The following is a 14,014-nucleotide window of genomic DNA, read 5'->3' on the forward strand; positions in this document are numbered from 1 at the left end:
TTGAACCCGGGTCGTCTGGAAGAACAGTCTGTGCTCTTAACTGCCAAGCCATCTCTCCAGCCCCTGAGTTTATATTTTATCGTGATAGTCGATGTCATATAAAATTTAGGTTAAGAAATACTTACATTTATTTATTTTGTTGCAGAAGGACCATTGAGGTCAGAGGACAACTCGCAGGAGTTTGTTCTCTTTCTAGAATGTGGGTCTCAGGAATTAAATCTAGTTTACCAGATTTGGTGGCAAATAATTTACCCTGAGCCGTATCTTCTTCTCCATGTCCTATAAAATTTTATAGTCTCCCTGCTTATATTTGTGAATTAAATTGGTATATAACTTAAATGGGTTTTAAATATAGGATCATACTGCATTCTTATAAGACATTTCTTCTTCCCTTTTATATATCTGAAAAGATACACAAACACCCCATCTTCCCCCCATGCCGTGTGTGTGTGTGTGTGTGTGTGTGTGTGTGTGTGCGCGCGCGCGCGCGTGCTCGCGCGCGCGCATATGTGTGTTCAGGTGCATCTTTATGTGTATAGACTAGAGGACTACCTCAGGAGCAGTCCATGTTGTTTTGTTCAATTTTACTTATTTTTATTTTCTGTGTATGGGTGTTTTGCCTTCGTTTATTTATTTATATTTACCACATATGTGCCTAGTACCTGTGGAGGCCAGAAGAGGTATGGATCTCATGGAACTGGAGTTATACATGATTATTAGCTGCTGTTCTGGGTGTTAGGAATTGAACTTGGGTCCTCTGTAAAAGCAGTTCGCATTCTCACTGTGCCATCTATCCAGTCCTTTTTTGTTTTTTGTTTTTTTTTTTGTTTGTTTGTTTTTTGATTTTTCGAGACAGGGTTTCTCTGTGGCTTTGGAGCCTGTCCTGGAACTGGCTCTGTAGACCAGGCTGGTCTCGAACTCACAGAGATCCACCTGCCTCTGCCTCCCGAGTGCTGGGATTAAAGGCGTGCTCCACCATCACCCGGTTCCTTTTTTGTTTTTAAGTTAAAGAAGACATGTTTATTAAAAAAGAATACTTTCTAAAAGTGTGCGGTGTGTGTGTGTGTGTGTGTGTGAGAGAGAGAGAGAGAGAGAGAGAGAGAGAAAGAGTTCGACCTTTATGTGGATGTCTTTAGTGTGTGTGTGTGTGTGTGTGTGTGAGAGAGAGAGAGAGAGAGAGAGAGAGAGAGAGAGAGAGAGAGAAAGAGTTCGACCTTTATGTGGATGTCTTTAGAGGCCTGAAGATTGCATTAGACTCTTGGAACTGGAGTTACAAGTGATTGTGTGCCACTTAATGTGGGGCTGGAAACTTAACTCCAGCCCCAAGCACTCTTAGCCACTAAACAATCTCTAGTCTCTTAGTATGTTTTTTGAAATAAAGTCATTTAGACTGGGAACTACCCAAGTAGGCCAAACTAGTTGACTCTAGTACTGGGATTACAAATCCATGTTACCATACCCAGTTTTTTTCTTAGGGTGAGTTCTAGGGATCAAACTCAGGTTCACATGCTTACAAGGCAGTGGGGTGTTTGTTTTGTTTTTTTTTAAATGTTTTTATTTTTAAATAAAGTGTTCTACAAGGGCTCTCAAGATGGACTTGTGAGTAAAGGTGCTTGCTACCAATCTTGACAACCTGAATTTAATATACTGGACCCACATAGTAGAAAGAGAACTAACTGATTCTCTAAAGTTGTCCTCTCACCTGTAGACACATAAGACTCATACAAATTCACAAATATATACATGTATTATGCATATAAATACAATAATGTTTTTTACAAGTGTTCTTTAAGAGGATCTTTATTGCACCTTAGCTTTTTGGTTTTTTAATTGGTTATATATTTGAGGTTTGCAATATGGATTGTAAATGCTGACTATAGTGTGAAGTAGATGATTTACCTATTATATAGTGACTTTCATATGTGACAAGCCACTAAAAGCTACTTTTACTTAATAGAATTCCCTAATACAATTTTTTTTAACTGTAGATTTGAATTGTTATTAGTTCTTTAGGTTCCTGTTTCTTCTTTATTTTTTCTGCCATTAAAGCTAATTTTGATATTTTTTGAATTACTAGTTTTCAAGCACCTTTACTCTCAAAGAAATAACATCTCAGATTCAATTTAATTGGTTTCTATTTCACAATGGTTCTTTCTTTGTTTCTTTTTAAGGCTCGAGATGTGCGTACTAATGAAGTGGTGGCCATCAAGAAAATGTCTTATAGTGGAAAGCAGTCTACTGAGGTAAGTTAATTATGTACATATTTTTGGAATGTTAGGAAAACATACTATTTTTTAATAATGGAGAAAAAATTAAAATAGATATGTGTAAGGTATACAATCCTAAATGTATTTGTAGATTTTTCTTTTATCCTGTTTGCTTGTTCATTCACTTTTTTTTAAACCTTTTTCATTGCTGTACTAAATCCCAGATTTCTTCATGCTAATTTTATACATACTTAATTGTGGTTGATTCCTCTCCTTCCACTCATCTTCCTGTTCTTGATCGGTTTTTACCCTTCCAGTCAGTTTGTACCCTTCTGCCCTAGTATTTCTCTTTCCAGTTCCCCACCCCCTTCTATAAAGCTTCTTTGTTTGCCCTCCAATTGGCCCCTTTTTAAATTTCCCAACTCCTGCCCATGTCACATCAGTGAATCTTCTTTTACAAATGGGTGAGGCCCATTTAGCTATTACTTAGAGCCATAATCAAAATATTAGTAACATATCAAAAGCCTCCTAACCTATGTCTTACGCTTTTAGTTTTTTAAGCTGTGGTTTAATAATTATTCTGTATTTATCTTGTTTTCTAAATACTAATTAAGATGTATGTGACAGGGGCTGGAGAGATGGCTCAGTGGTTAAGAGCATTGCCTGCTCTTCCAAAGGTCCTGAGTTCAATTCCCGGCAACCACATGGTGGCTCACAACCATCTGTAAAGAGGTCTGGTGCCCTCTTCTGACCTGCAGACATGCACACAGACAGAATATTGTATACATAATAAATAAATAAATATTTAAAAAAAAGATGTATGTGACAGTAAATTAATAGGACATAACCTTTTATTTAAAAACAATTTAGAAAATATTTCATGGCTGTTTTAAAAATTTATCCCAAGGGACTGGAGAAATGGCTCAGAGGTTAAAAGCATTGGTTGCTCTTCCAAAGGTCCCTAAGGTCCTGAGTTCAATTCCCAGCAACCACATGGTGGCTCATAACCATCTGTAATGAGATCTGGTGCCCTCTTCTGGTTTGCAGGCATAATGTAGACAGAACACTATGTATATAATAAATAAATAAATCTTTAAAAAAATTGTCCAAAGATAATATGTAATAATTTGAGAAAGGAAAAAGAGAATTAGTTGTTTTATCTTGCCAGTATTCTTATTTCTAGATTATGTTTGGCCTATGTAATTTACAGATTCATAAAAAAAAATGTGCTTTTAAAATCTAGAATTCTGAGCCTGGCATGATGGCACATACTTTTAATTGCATTTGGGAGGCAGGGGCAGGTGGATCTCTGTGAGTTTGAGGCCAGCCTAGTCTACAAAGTGAGTTCCAGGACAGCCAGGGCTACATAAGAATCCCTGTCTAGAAAAACAAGACAGAAAAAAAAAAAATTAGGATTCTGAGGTTTGTTAATTTAAAAACAAACTAATAGTTTTTTAGTTGTGACAAAGCACTTGCAGCAAAATTTGCTATGTTACACCATTTTCAAGTAGATGGCACAGTAGTGTTATTTACATTCATGCCATTCAACCATTACCAACGCTAGAATTTTTTTCATTTTGGGACATGGGACATGTACTCATAATATGGAATGAGATTTGGTTTAGTGATAAAGTAGTTGCTATCTGTTCACATGACCACCCCAGTATCACCAAAACAACGGTAATTTTTTTTCAAACACCTACCCGCTAGCTTCCACAATTCTGCTGTTTTTTATGAAGTTAACTATTGGGGCATTTCCAAGCATTTCTAACCTTTGACACTGTAGTATATTGTCATGTATAGAGTTCATGCTGGAAAGATGTGCAACTGAATTTTTAAAAAAATTGAGAAAAAAAGGTTTTTTGGTTTTTTTTTTTTTTTTTTTAAGGAAAAGTTTTAAGTAAGTTTTCTGTTCTGTATTATACTGCATTCATAGCCATCTTCAGCTACATATTGTCCTGTGAAGCCATAGAGCTACAGATTGGATATTCCTGCAAGTAGAGTCATTTAGTATTTGTCCCTTTGGTACTAATGTATTTTATATCACACAGTATTTTCATTGTTCATACATAGTATGACACGCCAAATTTTTTTCCTTTTCAAGAGACTAAGAAATATTCCATTGTGTGTATATGTGTTACTTCTATCTCTGCATGCATTCATACCTCACATTTCTTTTTTTCTTTTTTTTTGATTTTCGAGAAAGGGTTTCTCCATAGTTTTTTGGAGCCTGTCCTGGAACTAGCTCTTGTAGACCAGACTGGCCTCGAACTCCCAGAGATCTTCCTGCCTCTGCCTCCCGAGTGCTGGGATTAAAGGCGTGCGCCACCACCGCCTGGCTCTCACATTTCTTTTCAAACCTACAAATGGACCTGGGTTCCTTCAGTCTTTTGTTAATAATACTGCTATGAACAGGAGTGCACCAATATTTCTGTAGATTTTTGTTTTAATTTCTTTTGGTTATATGTCTAGAAGGGAACTTGCTGGATTTGTTTCAAAGACTTGAGTTCCTATTTGTTTTATTTTTATTTTTATTATTTTTATTGATATTTATTGAGCTCAACATTTTTCTCTGCTCCCCTTCCTGCCTCTCCCCTCCCTCCTTTGACCCTCCCCCAAGGTCCTCATACTCCCAATTTACTCTGGAGATCTTGTCTTTTTCTACTTTCTACTTCCCATGTAGATTAGATCTATGTAAGTCTCTCTTAGTGTCCGCATTGTTGTTTGTCTAAGTTCTCTGGGATTGTGGTTTATTGGCTGGTTTTCTTTGCTTTATGTTTAAAAACCGCGTATGAGTGAGTACATGTGATAATTGTCTTTCTGTGTCTGGGTTACCTCACTCAATATGATGATTTCTAGATCCATTCATTTGCCTACAAATTTCAAGATGTCTTTTTTTTTTCTGCTGTGTAGTACTCCATTGTGTAAATGTATCACATTTTTCTTATCCATTCTTCGGTCGAGGGGCACTTAGGTTGTTTCCAGGTTCTGGCTATGACAAACAAAGCTAATATGAACATAGTTGAGCACATGTCCTTGTGGCACAATTGAGCGTCCTTTGGATATATACCCAAAAGTGGTATTACTGGGTCTTGAGGAAGGTTGTTTCCTAATTTTCTGAGAAATCGCCACACTGACATCCAAAGGGGTTGTACCAGCTTGCATTCCCACCAGCAATGCAAAAGTGTTCCCTTTTCCCCACAACCTCTCCAGCATAAGTTGTTATCAGGGTTTTTGATCTTAGCCATTCTTTTTTTTTTTTTTAATTTATTTATTATGTATACAATGTTCTGTCTGTGTGTATGTCTGCAGGCCAGAAGAGGGCGCCAGATCTCATTACAGATGGTTGTGAGCCGCCATGTGGTTGCTGGGAATTGAACTCAGGACCTTTGGAAGAGCAGGCAATGCTCTTAACTGCTGAGCCATCTCTCCAGCCCCAGGACCTTTGGAAGAGCAGCTAGTGCTCTTAACCTCTTGAGCCATCTTTCCAGCTGCCGATCTTAGCCATTCTTCTAGGTGTAAGATGGATTCTCAGAGTTGTTTTGATTTGCTTTTCTCTGATGGCTAAGGATGTTGAACATTTCCTTAAGTGTCTTTCACCCATTTTAGATTCCTCTGTTGAGAGTTCTCTGTTTAGGTCTGTACTTCATTTTTTTTTTTAATTGGATTATGTGATCTTTTGGTGTCCAATTTCTTGAGTTCTTTGTATATTTTGGATATCAGACTTCTGTCTGATGTGGGGTTAGTGAAGATCTTTTCCCATTCTGTAGGCTGTCATTTTGTCTTGTTGACTGTGTCCTTTGCTTTATAGAGGTTTTCCGTTTCAGGAGGTTCCATTTATTAATTGTTTTTCTCTCAGTGTCTATGCTGCTGGGGTTCTATTTAGGAAGTGGTTCGCTGTGCCAATGCATTCAAGTGTACTTCCCACTTTCTCTTCTATAAGGTTCAGTGTGGCTGGCTTTATGTTGAGGTCTTTGATCCATTTGGACTTGGGTTTTGTGCATGGTGATAGATATGGGTCTATTTTCATTCTTCTTCATGTTGATACCATTTATGCCAGCACCACTTATTAAATGTGCTTTTTTTTTCCATTTGATATTTTTTGCTTTTTTAGATCAGGTGTTCAAAGATGTGTGGATTGGTATCTGGGTCTTCTGTTCAGTTCCATTGGTTCTCCTGTCTGTTTTTATACCAATACCAGGCTGTTTTCAGTACTGTAGCTCTGTAGTAGAGTTTGAAGTCAGGGATTGTGATGCCTCCAGAAGTTCTTTTATTGTACAGGATTGTTTTGGCTATCCTGGGTTTTTTGCTTTTCCATATGAAGCTGAGTACCATTCTTTCGAGGTTTTTGAATAATGTTGATGGTATTTTGATGGGCATTGCGTTGAATCTGTCCTATTTGTTTTGAATCTGTTTTGTGGTAAATCTTGGTTTGATGATTATTGAGCTAAGGGTATGGTAATACTATTATATCTTTCTGTCATTTTGGTATCTAAAAACTGATATTTCTTTGAAGCATAATTTTATTTACTGTTGTGTTAAATCAACTTTATAACTAATAGATTGACTAAAACAAGAACTCCAAACAGATTGGTCTTTATACGGTATTTATTGAACTTGTGGAATGGCTTATTGAACGTACAGACTTTTATTTTTAAAGTTTACTGATTTGCTTCATAAGAGTAATTATGTAGGTCTGGAAATTTAGGTCAGTAATAGAGCATTTGCCCAGCATGTTTGTGGCCCTATTTTCATTCCCCAGCAATATACACATGTGTGTGCACACACAAGTAATATGTGTAGGGACTGGATGGTTGTCTCAGTGTGTAAAGTACTTGCCACATAAGTGTGAATACCTGAATTTGACTCCCCTGGACCCACATAAAAGCTAGGTACCTGTCTGTAATCCCAGTGCTTTCATGAGATAGGAAGTGAAGACAGAATCTGCAGAATCTGATTGCACAGTTGACCTGGCATGTACAGCAAAGAAGAACAAAGAGCAGGCCCTGTTTCCCAAAACATTCTCTTGTTGACTATTGATCTCTGCACATGTACCGTGGCATGGCTGTACCTGCACTCACATATGGACATGTGTACACACACACACACACACACACACACACACAAATAAAGGAGGAGTTAAGGATGTTGCCCTAAATGTTTTCTATATTTCATGATACTTGTGAGAGAAAGAAATCAGTAGAATATGTAGGAAAATCATTATTATATTCCCTTTTTTCTGTTACCTTTAATACATAGTTATTCTAGCATTTTCTTGTTATTTTATATATATGGGTAGTTTGCCCACATGTATTTCTGTGCCCCATGTATGTGCCTGGTGTTCAGGGAGTCCAGAAGAAAGTGGTAACAATTGAATGCTGCTGGTGGAAGAGTCAGTTTTCTTTAAGGGTGTGACCCCTGGTAGGTAGTGCAGGTCTAACACTCAAAAGTATTTGGACAGCACAAATTGAACTTTTGTTTTCAAAAAATTGATTTTGTTTTATTGTATTGGTTTTTCAAGACATGGTTTCTCGGTGTAGTCTTGGCTGTCCTGAAACTCGCTCTGTAGACCAGGTCGCCCTCCAACTCAGACATTCACCTGCCACTGGCTCCCAAGTGTTGGGATTAAAGATGTGTGCCACCACTGCCCAACTGGATTAGCTTTAAAGCAAAAAAGAGAGGGAAAACAAAATTGGGTGGGTAAGTAGGTGGGGTGAATGTGGAATGTCCAAAGTAAGGTGATGAATATGATCACAATACATTCTATGAAATGTTCAAGAAATTAATAAAATTAACTTTAATTAATCATTTAAAAATAATTTTATTTAAAGAAAATAAAAAGATTGACTTCTGAGGGAAAGAAAACCCATGTGTGTTTTATTTTTGTCAATGTGCTTGATTGTTTGATTTAAGATTTTTTATTTTATATGTATTTGTGTATGTTTGTATACCTTGTGTGTGCCTGGTACTTTTAGAGGCCAGAAAAGGATGGACCACTATAAATGGATAAACTGCCATGTGTGTACTAAGAATTGAACTCAGGTTTTCTAGAAGAGTAACAAGTGCTTTTGACTTCAGAATCATCTCACTAGCCTACTATAAAACATAGTAGGACTCATTGATTGTGAATATTATTAAGCTGAAATTTGTCCTTAAATGTCTTGTATCTTATATAACTAAATTAATGGTCTGAGTACAGATCTTTTAAACTTTATTTTGACATTTCTGGTATAGATCATAAAGTTGTTTGTTCTTCTTACCTTTTTAAATATAGTAATTACTTCTTATGTATTTTTCAAAGAAAAATCAGCTGTTCGTAATTCTTCCTTCTGTTCCTTTTTTTCTCCCTCTACATAGAAATGGCAGGATATTATTAAGGAAGTCAAGTTTCTACAAAGAATAAAACATCCCAACAGTATAGAATATAAAGGCTGCTATTTACGGGAACACACTGCATGGGTTGGTATTTGTTCTCTTCCTGTTGTAAATTAAATTAGTTTCTTTTGATTTAGCATAACTTAATGTCTCAGACTGGTTATATGAAGACATGCTTTATACTTGAATTGTTAGTTCATCCTAGGAGAGGAAGAACAGTATTCTTGCAACTTTTAACAGATAAAGACTTCTCCAGAGTTTATTCATAACTTCAGAAGTACCAACTCAGCATCTAAAGAGTAGTACCATTTATTTGAGAATGGAAGTGAACATACCTTATTGGTGTAAATGTGTGTTAATACATTTAAGTACAAAGATCCTTGTGAAGTTTTGATATATCCTGATGAAATTTGAGGTGACATAATTCCATAGTTGAATAACACTTAACATAGAGAATTGTGACATTGTGTATAGGAATAGTATTATAGATGTAATTATATATAATTATAAATTTATTTATATAAGAAATAATACACAGCTTATATAATTGGTTTCATGTTAACATTATTAGAAGACAAGTGTTATCATTGGCTTAAATTTTATTTAATAGTTTAAAGAAACAGTGTTGCTATGTGGCCTCATATTTTTTGCCTTGGCATCCCAACTACTGAGATCACTGGTGTCACCATGCCTGAATCATTCATTAGCTTAGTTTAACAGATTGCTAAGTATATAACTGTATTGTAAATGTGGATGATAGCTCAAGTTTATTTTACTTTATACTGTCTTCTTGACTTCATATTTATCTCATAGACTAAGTTTTTATAATGTATTTTAATGCATTTAATAATTTTTCTACCCATGCAGCTTGTAATGGAATATTGTTTGGGATCTGCTTCAGATTTGCTAGAAGGTAAACTAACTTTGATTATTGATTTTTGGTTGTTTAATTTTTTTTTAAGTCTTTTTTTTTTTAAAGATTTTATTTATTTATTATGCATACAACATTCTGCCTCCATGTATGTCTGCATGGCAGAAGAGGGCGCCAGATCTCATTACAGATGGCTGTGAGCCACCATGTGGTTGCTGGGAATTGAACTCAGGACCTCTGGAAGAGCAGCCAGTGCTCTTAACCACTGAGCCATCTCTCCAGCCCCCTGGTTGTTTAATTTTAAAGTCAGGCTATTGTGGTACATATCTTTAATTCTAACACTCAAGAGACAGAAGCATGTGGATCTCTGATTTTGAGTCTAGCCTGGCCTACAGAGTGAATTCCAGAACTGCCTGGGCTACACAAAAACCCTGTCTCTAAAAAACATATGTAGATAAATGAATAAATGAATGAATTGATGAGTGAATAAATAAAATAAATAAATTTTGAAACATGATCTCTTTAAGGAGCCCTTGGAGGTCCTGGAACTCGCTATGTAGACCAGGCTTCTATATCCTGCCTGATTTGATTAAAAACATGTGCCACCATTCCTGACCTTGATCATTGTTTATTAAAGTTTTAGAGTAAAATAGCAATTTGGTCCTAGAGGTGGTTGTGTACTTCTTTAATTCCAGAACTTGGGCGACAGAGGCAGATGTATCTGAGTTTGAAGCCAGCCCCTGATCTACATACATAACAAGTTAGTTTCAGAAGAGCCAGAGCTATATAGAGACATCCTGTTTCAAATACCAAATCAATCAAACAAAACAATTCAGTTAGAGTTTATTTAAACAATATTAATACTAAATAAATATAAAATTTTGCAGAAAGTATATTATCCCTTGTCTTTTTCTTTTTCTTCATATGAAATTTGCTATCCTTACAAAGTAGGCAGATTTTTCTCTTTGAAACTTTCTATGCATTAAAAAGATTCTTTTTCCTCTATTTGATCTGTTATGTTAATAAAGTCATCAGGTTAATTGTTGGGTATTGTTAAGTTTAGAGGAACAGTTGATTGTCTATTGTTAACTCTTGCCGTAAGTGTATTCTAGCTATAGTTTATTGGTCTTGTTTTATCACCATGGAAATTGTCTCCTGCTAAATGCCTGTTTTTCAAAAATTGAGATAGCTCAGTGAGTAAAGCAATTGCTGCACAAATATTAAGACTAAGTTCAAATCTTCAGAACACAAGTAAAGTTAGGCATGTTGTGTGCCTCAGTAATTACAGTGCTCCACAGGGAGATAGAGGTAGAGACAGGAAAATCCTTAGAGGCTTGTGGCCTAGATAGCCTGGCATATGTGGACAGCAAATACTAAAGAGACTGCCTCAAACAAGGTAGGAGGTGAGGATCAGTGGTTTCCTTTGACCTCCATACATAAACTATGATACACACACATATTATACACATAGTCACTACAATACCAATGTGTCAGCTGGGCAGTAGTGGCACATGCCTTTAATCTGAGCACTTGGGAGGCAGAGACAAAAGGATTTCTATGAATTTGAAGCCAGCCTGGTCTACAGAGCAAGTTCCAGGACAGCTAGGGCTATACAGAGAACCCCTGTCTAGGAAAACAGACAAACAAACAAACAAACCAGTGTGTCAATTTGTATATTCATTTAAAAAGGTTTTTTTTTTAATTATTTTATATGGGTTTGTTTGTATTTATGTGCATGTGCACCACAGTGTATATGTGAAAGCCAGAGGACAACTTGACAACTCTTCTTCTAGTGGGTAGGTAGGTTTAGGGAATTGAACTCAGATCCACAGGCTTACACATTTACTCATTAACCTGTCTTGTTATCCCTGTATATATTTTTAAACAAGAATATTCTATGTGATTACTTTCAAATACATTTTCTTTTCTTAGTTCATAAAAAGCCATTACAAGAAGTGGAAATAGCAGCAATTACACATGGTGCTCTCCAGGGATTAGCTTATTTACATTCTCATACCATGATCCATAGGTAAGTGATTTGAAAATTACCATATATTGACAAGCAAGTGGTTTATTGAATTTATCACCCCATAGTTCAGTGTCTCTGGAATTTTTGTTTACTTCAGCCAAAAAGAATTGCCTATAAACTCAACACTATTTAGACTGTTTACATATTAGAAAGAACATAGTATATGTATGTTTCTTTAGGATAATTTTAATTTTTGCCTGCTATGTTTCCTAAAGCATATGTATTTTATGAAACTTAATTGTAGAATTACCTAATGTGTAAACTGGAAGGGGTATTAGGAATCACAGAGTCTTTCTTTTTGTATAATTGATACTTTAATTTGTGACTACAATTTCCCTAAGATTGCAAAGGCAAATAGAGTATGAACTTAGTGATCTTTTTTTTCCTGATAACTAATAAATTGCAGGTTTGTTCCATTGATTCTGTGACATGGACAAAAACCATTTCGATGCTTTTTTTTTTTTTTTTTTTAGCACTGCTATTAGTTTTGGCTGTTTGAGATAGATATTAGTATTTAAAATATTATGTGATTCTGTCAGTAACTATTAAACTATGCGGTACATCCTTTTATTTAAAAATAATGGATTGTCATTATTTTTAGATGAGGGTAGGTGAAATCCAAGAGAAATTCATATGGTAGCAAGTCAGCCATTGGCAGAATTGGAATAAATTTTCTCGTCTGCAAAAATACCTCACTATGCATAAGGCTTAGAATTTAATCCACATTACCATACACCCAAAAACACACACATAATCACATCACAGTGGGCAGGGAGAAAGTACTTTCCCATTTAAAAAGCAAAAACACACATAAAAGTGTATTATAGTATACTCGCTATTACATGTACTATAACAAGAATCAGTAAGTCTTGTAAATTTGTTTTTTCTAAGTTTTAAAATGTTAAGTATGTATTTTAGCATCCATGGAACATGTATTCCTTTTGTGTAAACATTCTTATAGCTTAATTTGGATACTGTATTTGGGGCCATTGATAGTGTATTATATGTGTGCTTCAGTTTTCATTCCATGTTTAATTGGGAACTGTGTAAAAGCTTGAGAAGGGGATAATCCTTTTGGTACAAACCCAGTTTGGAATATAAGGTTCTTTACTCTTTTTCCTTTTTTAAAGAAAAGTGTTAAAGCTAGGTAGTGGTGAGTTACAGGACAGCTAGGGCTGTCTCAAAAAAAATAAGAAAAACAGGATAGAGAAGAAAACTGTTAAAAGGGATATTAGAAATCTTATAAAATGATGAAAGGATTATTAAATTATATTTTCAAAGCCATTGGTCATACTGATACATAAACTCAAACACACGCAGTGTAATACAATTGCCTGACTTTTTTTGTTTTGTTAACTATTCTCCTAATTATTAACTACATTTTTACTTGAATTCTGTTTTTGTTGTTACAAAATTTTGTTATCACAATTTATTAATAATTTTATTATCACAAATCAAAATTATTGCAATACTTGTTTTTTATTTCCTTTTTGCTATCTTACATTTTAAAAATAATTTCTAACACAGTCTATTGAAGGGAAGTTAACTAATTTTCTGTGTTTCCTAAACCAGAGATATCAAAGCAGGAAATATCCTTCTGACAGAACCAGGCCAGGTGAAACTTGCTGACTTTGGATCTGCTTCCATGGCTTCCCCTGCCAATTCTTTTGTGGGAACGCCATATTGGTAAGAATGGTCTTATCTGCTATTGGTGCTCATAATTAAAATAAGCAGTATTTTATACTTTCTATAATATCATTTTCTTGAAAATATGCTATCATGTTGGACTTTAATTGAGGATGATGTGCATCCCTGATCCTCTTCCTTCTGGGTTTTTTTTTTCCCCCTCCCCGAGACAAGGTTTCTCTGTAGCTTTGGAGCCTGTCCTGGAACTAGCTCTTGTAGCCCAGGCTGGCCTTGCACTCACAGAGATCATGCCTGCCTCTGCCTCCTGAGTGCTGGGATTAAAGACCACCACCAGGCTCCTCTTCCTTCTGTTTTATGAGAGCAAATTTACTTTGTATTACTACTTAGACTGGTAGGTGATTTGGAGGGGTTTTGCTATTTTGAATTTTCTGCATGAGGAATTTCAGATGTCCAAAAAAATAGAAGTGTGATGAGGTTTTTCTTCCTAATTACCCAGCCCAGTAACCTTTATCACATGGTTAATTCTGCCTTCTCTACTTTCTACCCCAGATATTTTCTCTTGAAATTCTAGGTAATATCTGCTTTGGTCTTTGAATAATTTTATATGTATCTGTCAGTGAAAATTTGAAGGAAATATATTTTCAGATATTTAAACTTCCATGTGTCAACTTAAAAGTACCTCTTTTCACATCATCCTGTTTTGTTTTGTTTCTAATCTGTCTTTGAAATCTCTCTTATTTTATAAAAGAAAGACTTGGGGCTGGAGAGATGGCTTAGAGGTTAAGAGTATTGCCTGCTCTTCCAAAGGTCCTGAGTTCAATTCCCGACAACCACATGGTGGCTCACAACCATCTGTAATGGGGTCTGGTGCCCTCTTCTGGCCAT

At 35.7% G+C, this 14,014-nt stretch overlaps 1 protein-coding gene across 3 annotated transcripts in view; it reads left to right on the plus strand.

The window, feature by feature from the left end:
* Nucleotides 1–14,014, plus strand: part of Taok1 (TAO kinase 1) — an 86,470-nt gene that overhangs the window by 31,191 nt on the left and 41,265 nt on the right. For all 3 annotated transcript variants that reach the window (XM_041664401.1, XM_041664403.1, XM_041664404.1), the window contains 5 exons: nucleotides 2,172–2,243; nucleotides 8,565–8,666; nucleotides 9,450–9,495; nucleotides 11,386–11,482; nucleotides 13,055–13,168. In XM_041664401.1, coding sequence (XP_041520335.1) covers nucleotides 2,172–2,243; nucleotides 8,565–8,666; nucleotides 9,450–9,495; nucleotides 11,386–11,482; nucleotides 13,055–13,168 — 431 coding nt within the window. The remainder of the gene's footprint in view (nucleotides 1–2,171; nucleotides 2,244–8,564; nucleotides 8,667–9,449; nucleotides 9,496–11,385; nucleotides 11,483–13,054; nucleotides 13,169–14,014) is intronic.

Source organism: Microtus oregoni, unplaced genomic scaffold (genome assembly GCF_018167655.1).
Source record: "Microtus oregoni isolate MIOR12 unplaced genomic scaffold, Mior012 000015F_ref0000493, whole genome shotgun sequence".
Taxonomy (NCBI): domain Eukaryota; kingdom Metazoa; phylum Chordata; class Mammalia; order Rodentia; family Cricetidae; genus Microtus; species Microtus oregoni.